Source organism: Nicotiana tomentosiformis, chromosome 11 (assembly GCF_000390325.3).
Source record: "Nicotiana tomentosiformis chromosome 11, ASM39032v3, whole genome shotgun sequence".
Classification (NCBI taxonomy): Eukaryota; Viridiplantae; Streptophyta; class Magnoliopsida; order Solanales; family Solanaceae; genus Nicotiana; species Nicotiana tomentosiformis.
In genome coordinates this window covers 83,673,154-83,692,600 of record NC_090822.1, presented here as the reverse complement: position 1 = coordinate 83,692,600, position 19,447 = coordinate 83,673,154, and the positions used below count along the sequence as shown (strand labels likewise).

The window sequence follows — 19,447 nt, the reverse complement described above, 5'->3', positions numbered from 1 at the left end:
AATCAGTAATGCGAGCAAGCTCACGCGTGGAAACTCCATACTAATACCATACAAACTTGGTGTAGTAATCAAGATTCTACAGCTACGTTATGTTAAACAAGAGGATGAAAATCACACGTTTGTATGTTAGATGCTATATTCTGGTCTTTGTTGTGCGGATAAAAATGATAAATATTGAAAAGCAAAAACCAGTAAACACCATAGAATTGAAAAATGCAGAGGGAATAAATTGATGGTGTCCATCTATTATAAAGTAAGATAAGATCATACAAAATTCACAATGTTATTTGTACATGTTTGAGAAGAAACATATATATTCGACAATTCCAGAAAATTACAAAAAGGGAAAGTAAAACACTTGCAATGTATGAGATATCTGTCAAGACTCTCATCACTAATCCCTTCTCGCCCTTCATTCTTGAGGACAAATATTTACACCAGAATCCATTGCCATATGTGCAGGAAATCCGCTGAAATATAAGTTATCAACTCCTGAAAAATGAACGCAAAGGTAATATCGTCGTACAGGACAAGAAATTTCCTCTTAAAACACATGAATACCAGGCGGTGTGTTTATGTTGTCGAGCCAAGTAACTAACTGCTGAGAGGAAGGCCTTATTTTAGGAGATTCATGCAAACAAAGGCAAGCAACTTCAAAAACCAATAGCATTTCTTCCGCATGCTGCTTGTCGTATATCAAAGGATCAAAGACTTCTGTTTCCCTCTTTTGTTTCTTCAATTGTTTCACCCAAGAGATTAGATCTCGGCTTGCTCTAGGCTTGCACGGATCCATCGGTCTTTTGCCCGTAAGAAGCTCCAAAAGAACGACACCAAAGCTATACACATCCCCTTTATAGGTAGCTACAGAAGCTTGGCCGTATTCAGGAGGTATATACCCTAATGTTCCAACGACATCAGTCGTCACATGAGTGTCATAAGGCAGAATAAGCCTAGCTAGACCAAAATCAGCCAAGTGTGCTTCAAAATCTTCATCAAGAAGAATGTTACTTGACTTTATATCTCGGTGTAGGATATGAGGCTCACACGCTTGGTGCAAGTACGCAAGCCCTCGTGCTGCCCCTTGAGCAATCTGAAGCCTCATATCCCAGTCCAACAAAGCAGGTCCGTCAACTTTCTCGTGCAACCAATAATCTAAGCTTCCATTCTCCATGTAGGAATAAATTAGAAGCCTGTCGGTTCTGTACTTGCAATATCCTTGAAGATGAACAAGATTTGGATGCTGAGCTCTTGAAAGCGATTCAACTTCTGCTTGGAATTCTCTTTCCATCTGTCCATAGTCACCTGAAAGCCGCTTGATGGCAACTTTCCTACCATCGCGAAGGATGGCCTTGTAGACCAAACCGAAACCCCCACAACCAACAATATTTGATTGATCAAAATTGTCAGTACACGCCAAAAGGTCATTAAGTGACATCTGTTTATTGTTGTCCTTGTTATGGAAAAATATCACCAGACTTGAGCCTAAGTCTTCCCGATCCCTGTTTGAAGCATCCGGCTCCTTTTCTGGATCGACAACTTTACGACTGCTTGCTCGCACAACAATCAAGTACATAAGAGCAAGAAGAAAAGCAGTTCCAAGACCAATGCCAATACCCATGCCAATGACAGTTCCTTTGCGTCTTTTTCCTCTTGCAGCCGAACCACTGGGAATTTGGTTAGCATTTTGACAGGGAGTAGTACTATGTTCACCACAGAGTCCTGGATTGCCCTCAAAGCTTGAATTTGAAAATGTTGCGAACTGGCCTCCAGTAGGAACTTCCCCCGAGAGTTTATTATAAGCGACACTGAATTTTGACAGAAAGCTGCATTTCACAATAGAGGAGGGTATTTTGCCAATCAGATTGTTGCGAGATAGATCCAAAATCTCTATGCTTGTCATACCAGACAGGGCACCTGGTATTGTCCCGGATAAATTGTTGCTTTTCAGATCCAAAACATGTAACCTTTTCAGATTTCCAAATTCTGGCCAAATTGCTCCAGTGAAAAAGTTGTTACCTAGTTCCAGTGTCGGGGGGAAGCTAAAAATCTGATTATACTGCAACCCTTTAACACTTACATTTCTTTTCAAGAAAAAGGGAAAATCTGGTGATGGTTCATTCATCCAAATAGGGCCAGAGATTAGGCTTTGCAATCCAGTAATTTCTTTTGGAATCTCCCCTGTTAATGAATTGTTTGACAAATCCATATAGAATAGAAACTTGAAATCTCCAATCCAGGGTGGAAGTGTTCCCGTCAAACGGTTCCACGACAAATCCAACAGTTGCAGCTTTGAGATATTTCTTAACCACTGAGGAACCATTCCGGTGAGCCTGCAATTGGCAATAATGAGAGCTTTCAGCTCTCTGAACTGCAGGTTAGGATCTGTAGGCAACTCTTCATCGCGAAAGTTCAAAGTAAGGACCAACGTAGTTAAGTTCTTGCAGTTCTGTAAAATCCTAAGAGCAGCATCAATGTTATGGATACTGTTGTTCGAGACTGAAAAGGACGAAAGGCTATGAAAATTCTTGAAACTCTCAGGAATTTGTCCAACGAAATTGTTTCTAGCAAGATTGATAGTTTGCAACTTGGGACAGTTAGGAAGATTATCAGGAACTGACCCTATGAAACCATTTGTAGCCAGATCAAGAGAAACAAGACTAAACATCGCCGAACAATTAAGCTCAATGGTACCCCCTAAAGAATTATTCCTCAAACTAAGAGAACTAATAGTCCCAGAATTTGCCAATGAAGGAGGTATTTTACCAAAAAACCTATTTGAATGAGCTGAGAAATAAGTTACATTCCTTAAGCTATGAAACACATCTGGTATGTTTCCTGAGAATCCATTTGAACAAATATCCAAATGAACCAAGTTAGAAAGGTTACCAATCTGGCTGCTAAGCTGCCCGTCGAACCGATTCTCTTGAAGAGACAATACAGTCAATCTTGAAAGCTTAAACAGTTCAACAGGTAAACTACCAGAAAAAAGGTTAAAGCCAAGGCAAAGATGTTCCAATGAACCACAACTCCCAATTCCTGTTGGAAGACTGCCATTAAAATAATTGAACCCCATTTTAATAACAGAAACTCTTGTTGAGTTTTTACATATACCCAAAGGAACTGACCCTTCAAAGGAATTATCAGATATATTGAAAGATTTGAGTGAAGGCAAGTTTATGCTATCAGGAAACAAGCCAGAGAAATCATTGTTGCTCAAGTCTAAGACCTCCAAATTAGGCAAATGCATTATTTTAAAGGGGACAGAACCTTTAAGGAAATTGTGAGACATATTAAGGGTTCTAAGCTGATCCAAATTACCTAAAGATTCAGAAAGTTTCCCATTTAGCCTCCTTTTTCCAAGTTCCAATTTCACCACCCTCCCCATATTAGGAGAGGATGAAGAATTACAAGTAATACCCACCCAATTACAGCAATTTGTTGAATTTCTAATATCCCAAAAATCAACAACTGTTTCCAAACTGTTCACAAAATCCTCCAAAGCTTTGAAATCATTTGGATTACATGTAAAGTTTGGATTTTGGGACTGAGCTTGTAAAGAAAGTCCTAGAAAGAAAAAGATTATACCAAGTTGCAACATATTGAAACTACACATTTTTTGCATCAAGATGTCTCATTTCTCAGCAACAAGAATCAAGAATCAAGATCAAAGAACATATAACTGCTAAATATTGCAAAAGAAAGTAAATGGACAAGAAAGAAGAAAAAGGGTACTTCACAAAAGTGATGAATGAGAAGAAAAAGCAAACCTTTGAGGCAGAAGGAAGAGGAAAAAAAGGAAAGTGGAGGTAGAGAAATGTGTGAATAGAAAGAAGAATAAAGATGGAATTTTTTGTTTTGTTTGTTTTTGCTTTATATTCAGACTTCAAACGCTCTTTACTGGTCCAAATAGGGCTGCTGCTGCTGCTATTTGCTATTGTTCCATTCTATCCCACTTAAGGGACTTTGCACATTTTGAGAGAGAGAGAGAGAGAGAAAGCTGTTTGCAATTGCAATGCAATTATTTTTAACAGGAGTATTTATTACTAATATATTACGAACTACTACTGTGTCAGCCGCTGGTAGTGAGGACTGTGGTGGAGTTCCAATTAATATTTAAACTAATATATGTGCCCATTTCTTGCCACTTATTAGAATTAAAATAATTTTAAAAAAAACATTAAGTGGTGAAATTAATGGACTAACCCTTTTATTTTTAAATAATAAATTTGATGAACCGTCTGTCAAGGGGAAAATATTGACCCATTTCCAATATTTGTTATTATAAGTTTCCTTGTGCACCAACTCTATTTCACTATGAATAACGTGGGAACACATGTAAGTTTCTTCTAATAGGGGAAAGCTTTGTATTTTTTCTTTCTTTCTTAGTCTCATTTCAGACTTTGAGGGATCAACAATGGTTTTCCAAGTATTTTACGTGAGTCTATCTTCCCGTTTACGGTTCAAATTTATTTCTCAAATTATATTCAATCGATGAGACTGAATACTTTCTTAATTTTTCTTCATAATAATTATAGGCTTATAGTGTATCAAGAAAAAACACAAAACTTAAGAAATGCTTGATATGGCATGCAAATTGAGAAGGAAAAAAAAATAAAAAAATATGCAAATATCCCAATTTCTTTTAAAAGTATCAACTCTAATTGAATGTTCACCTTTTCCTAGTCTTCTTATGGCATCTCCGACCTTTACCCCATTTTGGGGTCATTTTGGTCCCAAAATGGAGATTTTCCCATTTTAGGGATAACTTACTCCGATCATTCCCTCATTTTTCCCCCAAAAGAGAATTTTTTTTTTTTTTTTATATTCTTCTCTCTCTTCTATATTATATTATTATCTTTCATTTCAATTTTTATTTTTTAAATTTCATTAAACAAATTCCATCTTTTATTTTCATTAATTTGTATTTTCCATTAAAACAATTCCATAAAATTTTAAATAATATAATTTGTAAGCAATTATTATAGATTAACTAATAATTCAAATAAAAGTGAAATCATTGTGATACAAGATTAATTAAATACATATTACATAACGATAAAATTCATTCAAAATACTACATAAATATTCAACTTCAACCTCTAATATTCTCCCATAAATGATCTATTAATGCATTACGAAGTGCAAAATGAGCATTTTTGTCCTTAATTCTTCTATGCCGAGCTAAAAATTCTTGAAATCGTTAATTTTGAGATGATTATATATTTTTTGTACAATTATAACTTATAATAAAATTAACTTACAATTTTACATAAAAATAATAAATGCATGAAAATTAATTTATCAAAATTATACGCCAAAGTTAAACTATAAAATTAATATTATAAAGATATTACATAAACATAATTAGGTATATATAAAGAGATAAATTAAAAGAGTTAAATAATAAAATATGTGTGAATAATAATAGGGGAGATGAATAGTATACCCCATATTTGGAGAAATACTATTCATCTCCCATTCTGGGGGCAAAAATGGGGAAGGGTTGGAGGTTCATTATGGCAAAAATTGCCCCCATTATGGAAAAATGGGGAGGGTTGGAGATGGCCTTATGATAATGTCACAAAAGTTGTATGAGGGCAATAATTATTATTCATAACAATAACACGACTATTCTTCTTCTACGGTCAATGGTTTTCAGAATATAAAAGGTCAGCATAGTGCATACATATTTGAAGGGCGATTTTAGAATTTGAAATTTACAAATTTACCAAAATTCCTGGACTGGGATCTGATTTTATCTTCTTGAGCTATCTTACCCTTTTCCCATAATACTTATGATGTTAGGCTAAAAATTCATGTTTTCGCATGTAATTTGCCTTGCATTATACCTCAATCTTGTTAACTTTGGTGTAATTTTTTGTGACTCGAGCTTAATAATAATGTTTATATGTGTAGGAGTCAATTTGAATTGATTTGGCAAACTTGCATGCAAAGTGAAGTAAAAAACTGAAGAATTTGGAGGGAGTGTGAGTTTGGTGCCCAGGTTGGTGGAACCAACCAAAACACCAAAGGCAGAATAGTGGAAAATTTTGGTGTCCTGGTTGGCGCCAGGCGCCAAGCGAGACGGCTAAGAGCGGATTTCGTCCTAATTCGGCTAGGACTTGGTAGTTTCGAACATACACGCCCCCAACATGTATAAAAGGGGTTCTAAACCTATTTCTTAGGGTTAGACATGATTTTGGAGGAGAAAAAGATTGCTAAGCACTGTGGAGCAAGAACCAAACGAGTTTTATTTTCCTTTCTCTCTTTACTTTGTAGTTTAATGTCTTTGAACATTATGTTTATGATTGTTAGTATGATTATGAGTAGCTAAGCCTTCCCATCTAGGGTTTGATGGAACCTCTTGAAGAATAACTTTTTCACTGCATTTAATATGAATTTGCCATTTACTTTTCTCTACTTGTTCAACTATATGATTATTTTGGTTAATTAAAGGGCCCTCAATTGACTGTTCCTATTTAATGTGTATTGCTTGGAAAAGGGTACACATATAGGTAGTTGTTGACCAACATCACTCCTAACGTATATGAGGAATCAATACGACGAGTTTAATTTGGGATTAGAAATAACGAAATATTGGTGTGATCTTAGTGAGCGGTAACTAGTGCCAGCTAGCGTAGTTCGGAAGAATACGTCTAGTAAATTGTTGTATTTGCTCGAAAGATAATTACGACACCCAAAGTGCTCACGATCGGTAGAGAATATCTAGGCGAATTTATATGAGACGTGGCGGGGAGGATTCCGACGAGAGGTGAAATCGTAACCCTACCTTTCCAATCTTGTCTACAACATTTGTCTTGTTAGTGTTAAAATTACAGCTTTTTAATTATCTTGCCTTTAGTTAGTAAACACTCAAACTATTATTTAATATTTCTAAAAGTTGATTACTTGAATTCGTGTGAATCTAGTGGTTGTAATTAGTAGGTTAATTACTGATAGAATCCTAGGAAGCTGAAATCTATTCAAGGACAAGAATAAAGCTTTGGAATCTCAAAAAAGGCCTTTAACAAAATGTCAATCTAAAGAGTTGCAAAACAAGATCATTAGACTTCAAGTGCAAATAAAGAAGTTGTTAATTGGGATGGAGAGCTCAAGGATAAAGGATATGATTTGTCTATGTATTATAATTATTTTATGGTCCAAATTCATGTCCAAGAAAAGGGAGATTAGATCCCAAGAGACATCCTCTGAAGAAGGTTCAAATCAGGCTATTATTGGACCTATTTGGCACCTAAACATGTGTCCAAACTTGCATCCCAATAAGTCCTACATGAAGACATATTTTTATAACATAAAAAGGATTTACTTGCTGCCCAAGAAAGGTTCAATAGGCGTGATAGAAGTTGGGCACAAGTTGGTGCTAAGTTGCTTGCAAGTTGCCTTCAAGATTTCCAAGATCCTATCCATGATTGGTTTGGGACTTTCAAGATTCTATCCTAGATTGGTTTTAACTTATTTCCATATATTTTGGTACTAGATTTATTGCTTTCCTAGTTAGTTAAGGTTATGTTTTCCTTTTCCTAAGATTGTTGGAGTTACTTTCCAAGATTGACTTGGTTTTTTGTTTCCTAGTATTTTTTCTTTTCCTAAGGTATTTGGACTTGTTGTTCAAAGTAGTTTACGACTTTATTTCCTTATTTTTAGGTAGGAATTTCGTGACCCCCTCTCTATATAAAGGGGTATCTTTTTTGTTTTTAGATTTTAGATTATTATAGACTATTATCAATAAAAATTGTGAGATTTTTCTTGCACTCTTGTGTATAGCTACTCTTGAATTTATTCTTCAACCTTCAAGACTCAACTTAAGGTGGTAATATTATACTCTTTCGAAATCTTAGATCACTTCTAGGTATTCAAAGAAAGTGATAAGTTTAGGCTTATTGTTGTTCTTGTTATTCTAAAGGGTCGGGTTTCACAATCTATCTCTTGTTTTTAATTCTCTACCAAAGGCGATTAGTTCTTTGCTAGCTAATTATTTTTGTTAGGATTCAAATTCAAGAATAGACTTCTTGAATTCAAGAAAGTCTTTCTTGAATTCAATCTATCTTTAAAGTTCCGTTATTTTTTTGTTTCTTTATTTTCTTTTAGTTTCGGCACGTTTCTTGATTTTCTTTAGTAATTCTTGGAACCCTATCATGTTTTTGTCAAGTGGTATCAAAGCATAGGCTAATGAAGATTTCAATTTTGATAATCTTGGGAGGTTCTTGAGCAAAACAAAACCAAAAAAAAAAAAATCAGCCAAAAGAAAAAGCATTATGGCTCATTATTATTTGTAGAATTCAAGTGTTATTTGGTTTTCAAGTCAAGAAAGGAAACAAGAAGAGGGGATCCTAGTTCTTGAAGATTAAGGTAACTTCTTTCCTTATTCTTGTGGGTTTTGGGTTTCCTAAATTCTTTCCTTATTTTTTCTACATAACCAATTCCTATTCTTCCAAAGTTTGGTCCTTCACTTTTCTTTTCTTTTTCTAACTCCACATTCTTATCACTAAGGGTTGTGACTAGTAAGGTTTATTAATAAATCTAAAGTTTAATGACCAAGAGTTGCTTTGAGTGGAAAAAGGCAAGAGAGGCGAGAACATTAGAGGAAAAAGCCAAAGTTTGAGAGATACATAATTCTTCTAATCTTTGTTCAAGATGTTTTAAACAGGTAGTTATAGTGAAAGGAGGCGAGCTATGACTCAACAACTTGAAAAGTCGAACTTACAGTATACCGAATGGAAGGAAGACAATGGTAAAATTATTTTTCAAACAAGAGCTAAAATGATGTCCGCGATTTGTGCACTTAGAATTGACAAAGAGTTTGACTATAACTCAATTAGCACTTATATGGTTGAAACATTAAACTTGCCTTGTGTTGAGAATATTGAACCCTACATGTTGAGAGGAGTAAAGGTAGATAAAAGAGTGTTATTACTATTCTCTATTGGAAGGTATGAGGATATGATCTGGTGTGATGTGATTCCCATAAATAATTATCATATCTTGTTGGAAAAGCCATGTTATACCTATAGAAGAGCTTCATATAACATGAAAAAAAATAGATACTCTTTTGAGGTTAACGGAAAGAAACTTATTCTTGGACCTTTGACTCCCTCACAAATTTATGAAGATGAAAAGACTGTTAAAGAGAATATGGAAAAATATGAGAGAGAAAAGAATGAGAGGAGTAATGGAGTGCATGTTGACATCCCAAGAGAGGAAAAATGAGAGGTTGTATTGAGTGAAGAGAATGGGATGTCAATTGAGAAAAAGAGTGAGCTTGAGGGAAAAGAAAAGAGAGAAGGCAATGAGATAAGAAAAGTCTTTGAGGTAGAGAGAGAAAAACAATAGGGTTTGAGTAAAGAAGAAGAAGAAAACTTTAGTGAGAGAAAAGAGGCTAAGGGTGAGGGAAAAGTTAGTTTTGTGATAAAAGCCAAAGAGAATGTAAGCAAGAATAAAATTTCTTTACTTCCTAACCCATTAACTCATTCTTGTTTTAGTTCTTGTGATTTTGTGCAGCCACGTGCTGAAAGACCTTTTGAAAGGAGAGGTGAGGCACGAGAAATAGTGGTAAAGGATCCAATTGGATTCCAACATGAATTAGGCGAAATTAATTTTTGTTGGATGGTGGAAGATAAAAGCTTGGTTAAATTATTTGTTATTGAACCTTTTGACTATTTTAATTCTTATTTACAGGTTTATGATATGGAGTTTCCTAAAGTCATTGCTAAGCTGGAATCATTGCATAAAAGAATACAAGGTGATGTTGTTCCATTAGTAAATAAGTCCAAGTATGATATATATAATTGGTTCATTCACATTCTTGGCCTTCCTAGAACACCTAAGGTATTTTTGGAGGTAATGAACTATACTCTTATTTCTTATGTTGGTGACTTTATAATTTTTGTGGATGATGATATTTTGATACATATCAAGTCATTAACTGTAATGTTTAAGTTAAAGTTCAAGAGTAATTTGCTTCCTTTTGAAATTGAGTATGACATAGATGATTATGCATTCCAACTTGGTGGAAAGAGGCATGAAATTTATGAGAAGAGTCTTGCTAATGAGTTAAATGTTATTTCTTCTCTTATTCAAGTGTCTAATGAGTTTTCATGTGATAAATTGCTAGAATGTGAGTTTTGTTGTTTGATGGGAAGTCATTCCTCTAGGCATGTTGATTGTGAGTCTATAAAAGTGGTTGCTACTATTAAAGAGGATATGCATGATTATTGTGACGTTAGTGATCAAATACTCTTTCATGAACCTATCTATGACTCTTTCTGTGACAATTTGAGCAATTATGTAGAATCCATTGATATTGCGAATATTATTGGGGAAAGTTATAATCATGAGATTGAATGTATTAAAATTTATATTTTAGAATTTATGGGTTTTTCTGACCTTTCTGGGAATTTATGTGCTTCTTTGAATAACTTACATGTAGAAGAATCCATGGGATTTATAATTGATACTTGGCTATATCATAAGAGTGTCTTATTTGATACATGTGGCAGAGATACTTGTGTTAAATGGATGCATGACCAATATTTTATAATTTTTTTGGCATGCACATGTTTGGACTACCTTATTGACAAGATCGCATTGCAAATTTTATTACATAGTGCATCTAAGAGAGGTTTTTATTGGACAACTCTAAGTAGGCATAAATTTTATTGGGATGATGATGTCCATATGCTTTATAAAGGAGTATTTACACCTATTAAGCTTAATTGGGTTAAGTGGATACATGGTCACTATCTTATTTTATTCCTACCATTATTTCAGATTAGTGAATGTCATTTACTAGTGCGTGACTTCTTTTTCTTGCAAGGTCAAAATTCGAGGACAAATTTTCTTCAAGAAGAGGATAATGATAGCATCCTAGGAAGCTCAAATCTATTCAAGTACAAGAATGAAGCTTTGGAATCTCAAAGAGGGCCTTTAACAAAATGTCAAGTTAAAGAGTTGCAAAATAAGGTCATTAGACTTCAAGTGCAAATAAAGAAGTTGTTGATTAGGATGGAGAGCTCAAGGATAAAGGATATGAGTTGTCTAGGTATTATAATTATTTTATGGTCCAAATTCATGTCCAAGAAAATGGGGATTAGATCCCAAGAGACATCCTCTGAAGAAGGTCCAAATCAGACTATTATTGGACCTATTTGGCACCTAAACATGTGTCCAAACTTGCATCCCAATAAGTCCTACATGAAGACACGTGTTTATAACATAAAAAGGACTTACTTGCTACCCAAGAAAGGTTCAATAGGCGTGATAGAAGTTGGGTACAAGTTGGTGCCAAGTTGCTTGCAAGTTGCCTTCAAGATTTCCAAGATCCTATCCATGATTGGTTTGGGATTTTCAAGATTCTATCATAGATTGGTTTTAACTTATTTCCATATATTTTGGTACTAGATTTATTGCTTTCCTAGTTAGTTAAGGTTATGTTTTCCTTTTCCTAAGATTGTTGGAGTTACTTTCCAAGATTGACTAGGTTTTTGTTTCCTAATATGTTTCCTTTTCCTAAGGTATTTGGACTTGTTGTCCAAAGTAGTTTAGGACTTTATTTCCTTATTTTTAGGTAGGAATTTTGTGATCCCCTCTCTATTTAAAGGGGTATCTTCTTTATTTTTAGATTTTAGATTATTATAGAATATTATCAATAAAAATTGTGAGATTTTTCTTGCACTCTTGTGTGTGGCTACTCTTGGATTTATTCTTCAACCTTCAAGACTCAACTTAAGGTGGTAAAATTAAACTCTTTCGAAATCTTAGATCACTTCTAGGTATTCAAGAAAGGTGATAAGTTTAGGCTTATTGTTGTTCTTGTTATTCTAAAGGGTCGGGTTTCACAATCTATCTCTTGTTTTTAATTCTCTACCAAAGGCGATTAGTTCTTTATTAGCTAATTGTTGTTGTTAGGATTCAACTTCAAGAATAGACTTCTTGAATTCAAGAAACTCTTCCTTGAATTCAATCTATCTTTAATTTTCCGTTGTTTCTTTTGTTTCTTTACTTTCTTTTAGCTTCCGCACGTTTCTTGATTTTCTTTAGTAATTCTTGGACCCCTATCGTGTTGTTATCAATTACATGTGGGATTCGACTCCGGACTTGTAAATCGGATTATATTTGCAAAGACTGCTAGACCTCTTAGGAGGCATAGTTGGGCGTGATCAAATTTTGGCGTCGTTGCCCGGGAAATAACGGTGTAGCTGTAGGTGTGCATATTGCTAGGTTGCAAGTTTGAAGTTTTATTTTTGTTTTCTCGTATTTGATTTTTTTATTTTTGTTTACTTGTTAATTTTAGAAACATGGCATCTTGGAATTATGAGAGTTTTGATGTTGGTAATTCTACTTTTGATCCTCCTTATGCATATTGTGGAGGAAACCACCCATAGCAAAATTATCAAAATATTCCCGAGGGCGAGTTATGTGTACCAACTCAATCTTATGTGTGAAATGTGTGTGATATGTATGGTGGTCAAGATGGTCACTTTCATGGTTGTGCTTATATGTCTTATCCTCCCCTAACCCCATATTATGATAGTTCTACTTTTTCTGGTGAAGTTAACAGGAACAAAGAACCTAGGGAAGCTGACATGACAGAGATTAAAGATATGTTAAAGTGTTTCATGGAACAAAGTAATGAGAAACAACTGCAAATACAAATATTATGTGATACTATCCAAAGGCAAGAGGCAACTATTCAAAACCTCGAGGCACAAGTGAGTCAACTAGCTGAAATATTTAATGCTCAACAAGCCAATATTGTGGATAGTAGCCAAGAAGAGCATAAATTAGATATCGGAACTGAGGTTCTAATGGAGCAAGTCAGAGTAGAACACCAAAAATCAATCAAACTAGAATTTGAGGATGTCGATGTTGTAGAAGAGATACTAGAGTCAACCAAGGATATTGAGGATACATATTTAGTTGACTCTAGTGTCATTGGTGTTGAGGATGTAGACAGTCCCAATGTTCATGTAGTTGGGCGCATTGGTCCACACTTTAAGCATTTTTCCACATTGTGTTTAGATGATGATATAGAAATAGAGTCATCCGAGCCACTTGAGGAGTCAAGGAATGAGAAACAAGGTGACTACATTCTGGAATTCTTCTTACCAGAAAGTCGGGATTACACACCTCATCTAAAGGCCAAGAAGTGCAGAATACTACATTATTTCCTTGGGCCAGTTAGATTTGTTCCACCGTCCCAGGAGCATAATCATAATCTTATAGCAAATCTTGGGGTTTAATTCATAAGTTCGAAGTGGAGGCAGAGAGTGATTCGCGTCATGCTGCGACGTTAAATCAAGCGCTTGTTGGGAGGCAACCCAATTTTTCTTGTTTTCGTCTAGTTGTCATTTAGTTTTTTTTTAAAAAAAATCAGAAGCAGTTCAGCGCCCAGCTAGGCGTCGGGCACCAATGAAAACAGCAAAGGCAGAAACAAAAATGCACAGCTGCCTTCTTCAGTGCCAAGCGCGGATAAAAACGTCCAAGTAAGTCTCCTACATGTTTTACCCAAAACCCGACCCCCCCCCCACCTAATAATAATAAAACATTACAAAAACAAAACCCGGCCCATCTCACCCTAATCCCTCCCCGCCCAGTTCTCTCTCTCTCTCCGAATCCATTTCCCCCCCTCTCGCTGCTTCTTTTTCTCACAAGCACAAGGTGAGTCTTTCTTTCTCTTCTCTTATTTTTGTTTTTTTATTGTTGTCTTCTCTTCTTTTTTTGTTTTAATTAATTCTTGATTTGGTATTATTGTGTGTTTTCTCATCTCTTACTCTTCTTTCTCCCCAACTTCTCATAAAGTAAAGTGTTGGCAAGTATGTATTGAATAGTATGTTGTTTTGGTGTCAGACAGATGTATTAGAGTTTCAGACTATGTTGATACTTAGTAGCTCGTGTACTCAGTGACACTAGGATTTTAGGATGGGTGTAGTAGAGTTACAATTGATTTATTAGATATTTATGATATTTTCCTTCGTTGAGCTTATTAAATTATGTTTTAAATTCAAATTCTTAGTTGTTATGTGATTGTCGTCTTGCCTAGTAACTGTGTTAGGCGCCGTCATGACAAGTTAGGATTTTGGGTCGTGACAAGTTGGTATCAGAGCCCTAGGTTACTTAGGTCTCACGAGTCATGAGCAGGTTTAGTAGAGTCTTGCGGATCGGTATGGAGACGTCCGTACTTATCTTCGAGAGGATACCTAACCATTAGGAAACTTCACTTTCTTGTACTCTTGTCGTGCAAATTTGTTGACTCTAGAAACTAAACTTATATTCTTCTATTCTCTTACATATGGTAAGGACACGTGCGATCGGATCAGGTGGATGGCCACCAGTACCACCAGCTAGGGCCACAGTAGATGCCGAGGTGCGACTCGTACTGCAGCTAGAGCAGCACCTTTGGAGCCACCAGTTGTTCCAACTCAGGAGCAGGTACCGGTATGGCTGAGCCGGTGGGACCAGCTTAGGCACCAGTTGTGCCCATTGTGATTTCAGGCCTTCAAGAGGCTTTGGCCCAGATATTGACTGTATGCACGAGCCTTGCTTAGACGGTTTCGATTCTGGCTACACCATCCACTTTTCAGGCCGGGGGAGGTGCTTAGACTCCCGTCGTCCGTACTCTAGAGCAGGTAACTCAGGAACTCCAAACACCGGGGGTACTACCAACCCAGTCAGTTGCAGTTGTTCGGGCCCAGGTTGTCCCACCTATGAGTGATGAGGAGTAGAAGAGACTAGAGCGGTTTGAGAGGTTTAAGCCTCCAGAGTTCAGTGGGGCAGAGTCTGAGGATGCTCAAGATTTTATAGACAGGTGCCAATGGATCCTTCGCACAACAGGTATTTTAAGGACCAGTGGAGTTTCATTTACTACCTTTCAGCGGACAGGGGTAGCCTACAGATGGTGGGAGGCCTAAAAGTGTAGCAGGCCAGCCAGCGTTACACTACTTACATGGCATAAGTTCTCAGTTCTCTTCCTAAAGAAGTTTGTTCCACAGACTCGCAGGGATGAGTTACGTAGGCAGTTTGAGAAGCTACGCCATGAGGGTATGTTAGTTACCATATATGATATGAGGTTTCCAGATTTGGATCATCACGCGGTATGGTTGGTTCCCACTGAGAGGTAGAGGATTAGGAGGTTCATTGAAGGCCTCAACTATGGACTATGTTTCATCATGACTTGAGAGATTACGATGGGTGCAAGGTTTGATGAGATGGTTGATATTGCTAGACGCCTAGAGTTAGTTCGCAGTCAGGAGCATGAGTAGAGGGAGGCCAAGAGGCCTCGTGGTTTGGGTGGTTTCAGTAGTGCCTCATCTGGAGGACAGCCCTACCACAACAGGGGACGTCCTTATAGGCCCGCTCAGATGGCTCGTCCGGTTCATCATGGTGAATCAGCTAGCCATGGTTCATACAGTGTTCGTCCGAGTCAGTCAACTTTCAGTGCCCTCCCAACTCAGAGTTCATCCTGTGCTCCATCGGTTCAGGGTTCGTCTGTACCAGGTTCTTCTAGCGGTTATTTTGGGTCTCAGGGGCCGATTCAGTCCCCGCCGCCATTTTTGGATCGAGGTTTCCTTGAGTGTGGAGAGTTGGGGCATGTGAGGAGGTATTGTCCCTATCTTATGGGAGTTTTAGTTCAGCAGAGGGGTCAGGCTATGACTTTCGCACCAGTTACTCCACCAGCCGCTCAGCTATCTCGGGATGGGACTCAGGCAGTTCGAGGTTGCCCTAGAGGGGAGGTGGTGGTCAAGCTCGATGCTATGCTTTTTCTGCCAGGACAGAGGTCTTGCTTCAGATGTAGTCATCACATGTATTGTTTCAATGTTCCACATGGATGCTTCCATATTATTTGACACTTGTTCCACTTATTCGTATGTATTATCGTATTTTTCTAGTTATTTGAATATGCCCTCTGATTCCTTAGTTACACATGTTCATGTATCTACGTCGGTGAGTGATTCTATTGTGGTGGACCGTGTATATCGGTCGTGTGTGGTGACTATTGAGAGATTGGAGAGTTGATCTTTTACTGCTTAATATGGTTGATTTTGACGTGATTCTAGGTATGGATTGGTTGTCACCATGTCATGATATTCTAGATTGTCACACTAAGACCGTGACGTTGGCGATGGCGGGATTTTCTAGGATTGAGTGGAGAACTTCTTTGGACTATGTTCCCAGTAGAGTGATTTCATATTTGAAGGTCTAGCGGATGGTTGGGAAAGTATGTTTGGCATATTTGGCCTTTGTGAGGGATGTTGGTGCTGATACTCCTACTATTGAGTCAGTTCCGATAGTGAGGCACTTTCCGGATATATTCCCTGCTGACCTGCCAAGCATACCACCCGACAGGGACATTGATTTTGGTATCGACTTAGTGTCGGGCACTCAGCCCATCTCTATTCCTCCATATCGTATGGCACCAGCAAAACCGAAGGAATTGAAAGAACAGCTTCAGGAGCTCCGTATTTTATTTAGGGATTGTTATTCCCTTATTTCACCAACCAAATGACTTCAGTCAAACTCTGTGTCCACTCAAAAGCCTTAAAAGTTAAAAGTTTCAAAGTCTTTTTTTCTTTTTTGAATTTTGTGCCTAGTCAAGTAACATCACATAAAATGAAATAGAAAGAGTAATATGAATCTAAAAGTCTACTACTAGTTAAGCACAAATGTATACCTTTAAAAAAAAAAAAACTTTTCACATAAAAAAAACCAATACTTCTTTCCTAAAATCAGCCATCTATTTTATTCTTCTGTCTGGTGTATTGCTATTTGCTATGATGAAAAGGAAATCCAGAGTGTGTGAGGGGTACAGTACTCTTAAAGTAGACAATAGAAAAACAAGAAGTCAAAAGGTTGGGTAGAAACACGTTCACAGAGTCCAACTCAACGCTCGGCCGCCTTACAGCGTACTATTTCCACGTTTGGAGTTGGTGCGGTAGTTAATTTCAAATACTAACTTATTTTCAACCCCTCTTTATACGACCTTTAACTAATATTGAATTTAACATTTTTAGATACCATTTATTTTTGCATTTAGTAATTGTTTTAAAATTATTTTCTTATAACTAATGTAACGGATCTGTACACAAATAGCCGGCAGAAATTACTGTTTACTTTTCCTAGCCGGTATACATGAATTATACATGATTATACACAAATTATATGGATTATACATATATTATACATCCATAAGTTATATTTAGTTTAAGCGGTTAGGTGAACGACTATTTAAGTTTACTCTTCTATTGGGATAAATTGTCCTCCCAAGATAGGGGTAAGGTCTGCGTACACATTATCCTCTGCAGATCCCGCATGTGGAAACTCACTGAGATAAATTAATTATGTGTTTGGTTTAGATTTGGTCTGATTTCTAGTTAATATTTTGAATGAACTAAGGGTGTGCTTGGTACAACGAAAAATGTTTTCCGTGGAAAATAGTTTTTTGGAAAACAAGTAGTAATCTAATTACTCATTTTTCGGTGGTTGGTACGCAAATTAAAGAAAATAACTTCTCAAGAGTATTCATAAATAATTTAAATACAATAAATATGAAACTATAAATTTTCGAACCAACAACCTTTCGAACCTACAAATCCCATAAATTTTCGAACCCGAAAACTCTATAATTTCTAAACCATCAAACTTTCAAACACATAAACCTCATAACTCATAACTTTAGACCTCGTAAAATTTCAAACATGTAAACTGAAAATAAAAAAAGTAGAACTGTAAATATATATATATAAAAATGTTGGGGGGAGGGGGGTTAGCAAGGTGGATGGTGACAGAAAAAAAAAACAAAAATTGAAATCTGAAAAAAACAAATGTTTGGAGAGAGGGGTGGGAGAGGTGGGGTAGAGGAGAGAAGGGGGAAGGGGTGGTTGGGGTTAATTTTTCTTTTTCTTTTTTCGTTTTTTATAAGATGCGGGGTAGGTGGAGTTTTTGAAAAATATTTTTCTAACTTTTTTTAGGTAAGTCATTTTCCTCCAATTTCAGGAAAATGTGATATTTAGGAAAATATTTTTTTAAACTATTTTGTGTAACCAAATAATAAAAAATGGAAAAACATTTTCCGTCATACCAAACACACCCTACATTTTGTTTGATTTTCCGGAAAACAAACTGTACGTGTTTGTATTTAAATTTGAAATAATTGACTTGGAAAAAATATGTGCGTGAATTTGGTTGTTTTCCAAGATTTATGCGTTATATATTTTTCTTCAAACATTTCAAAACGATGTCAACAAACCCTCTAAAACATTCTAGATGCTATATTAGAATATTAGAAAAAATAGCAAAGATTGACTAAATGATGGGAAGAAGAAATAAAGATTTTGAAAAATAGGTACCCTCCACCCCCTCCCCAGGCCAAAAAAAAAGAAGAAAAAATAAAATAGAAGAGGAGTTCTTTTTTAATTTTATAAGAATATAAAAATTCAAACAGTGTGGATTTTAGGTTGGAAATCAGACTTTTAGCTGATTTCTGGTTCCGAAGACCAACTACCCTTGATCTTTAGAATTGATAGCTCTGTTAGGTTACGTAATAGACAAAAAGAACATAGTACTAGTGTATTCACCGGGGTTTTGGTTCAAATTCCAGCAAAAGCAAAACATATTAGGAGATTTTTTTTATCTGTCAAAGCATTAGCGTACAGAATTACCTAATATTTATGATAGTGTAAAGTAATAGGTTATGCATGAAATTAGTTTACATACGCATAAACTGTCTCGGATATCATGATCAGGGGCGGATTTATAAGAGAAATTATGGGGCACGTGAACTCATGGTCTCTCCGCAAGATTAGATATTTTATGTATATATTTTCTAAAATTAATATAATATTAACTGTTGACACCATACTCTAAGAATGTTGAATGATGCACTTGGTTGAATTTTGAGTTATTTATCAAGAGCAATAAAGATCAGTTCCCAATTAACACATTTTTTGTCCTTTTTCTTAGTAGTGTATCTATGTATTAAAAATTCTAAATTCGTCTTTAACCATGGTTATAAAAAAAATATGTCTATACTGAAATTAATGGAATACCGGAGTAAATTTATCATTTTTCATATGTTTATTGTCATCTTTTACCGTCACACCTTTCTCTTGAAAAGAAAGAGAAAAAAAGTGCTTTAAAAAAAGACAGAATAGCTCGAGATATGCTTAAACTTGGCAACTTTTATTTAGTTCCCCATTAAATTTTACGTGGTCTTTAATGCCCTCCTGAACTTGGCAATTTCATAGCCTCGACTCCCCCGGACAATGACAATCCATGAGAGTGTGACACACGTGCTGCCACATGGATGTTTTCATCCATGTGACTTTTTTTACAATAATATATATATTTTTATTTTTTTAAGTCCACCAACTATTTAAATCATTTTTTTCGTGTCAAAATTTGTTTTTAAAAAAACTTGAAACAACGTTATTTT

General features: G+C 36.0%; 1 protein-coding gene across 1 annotated transcript; it reads right to left on the bottom strand.

The window, feature by feature from the left end:
• Positions 1 to 214: 214 nt before the first annotated feature.
• LOC104098933 (phytosulfokine receptor 1) lies at positions 215 to 4,019 on the bottom strand. Its single transcript, XM_009605791.4, has one exon. It carries the CDS (start codon positions 3,620 to 3,622, stop codon positions 545 to 547), a length of 3,078 nt encoding a protein of 1,025 aa, XP_009604086.1. The 5' UTR covers positions 3,623 to 4,019; the 3' UTR covers positions 215 to 544.
• Between the last annotated feature and the right edge of the window lie 15,428 nt (positions 4,020 to 19,447).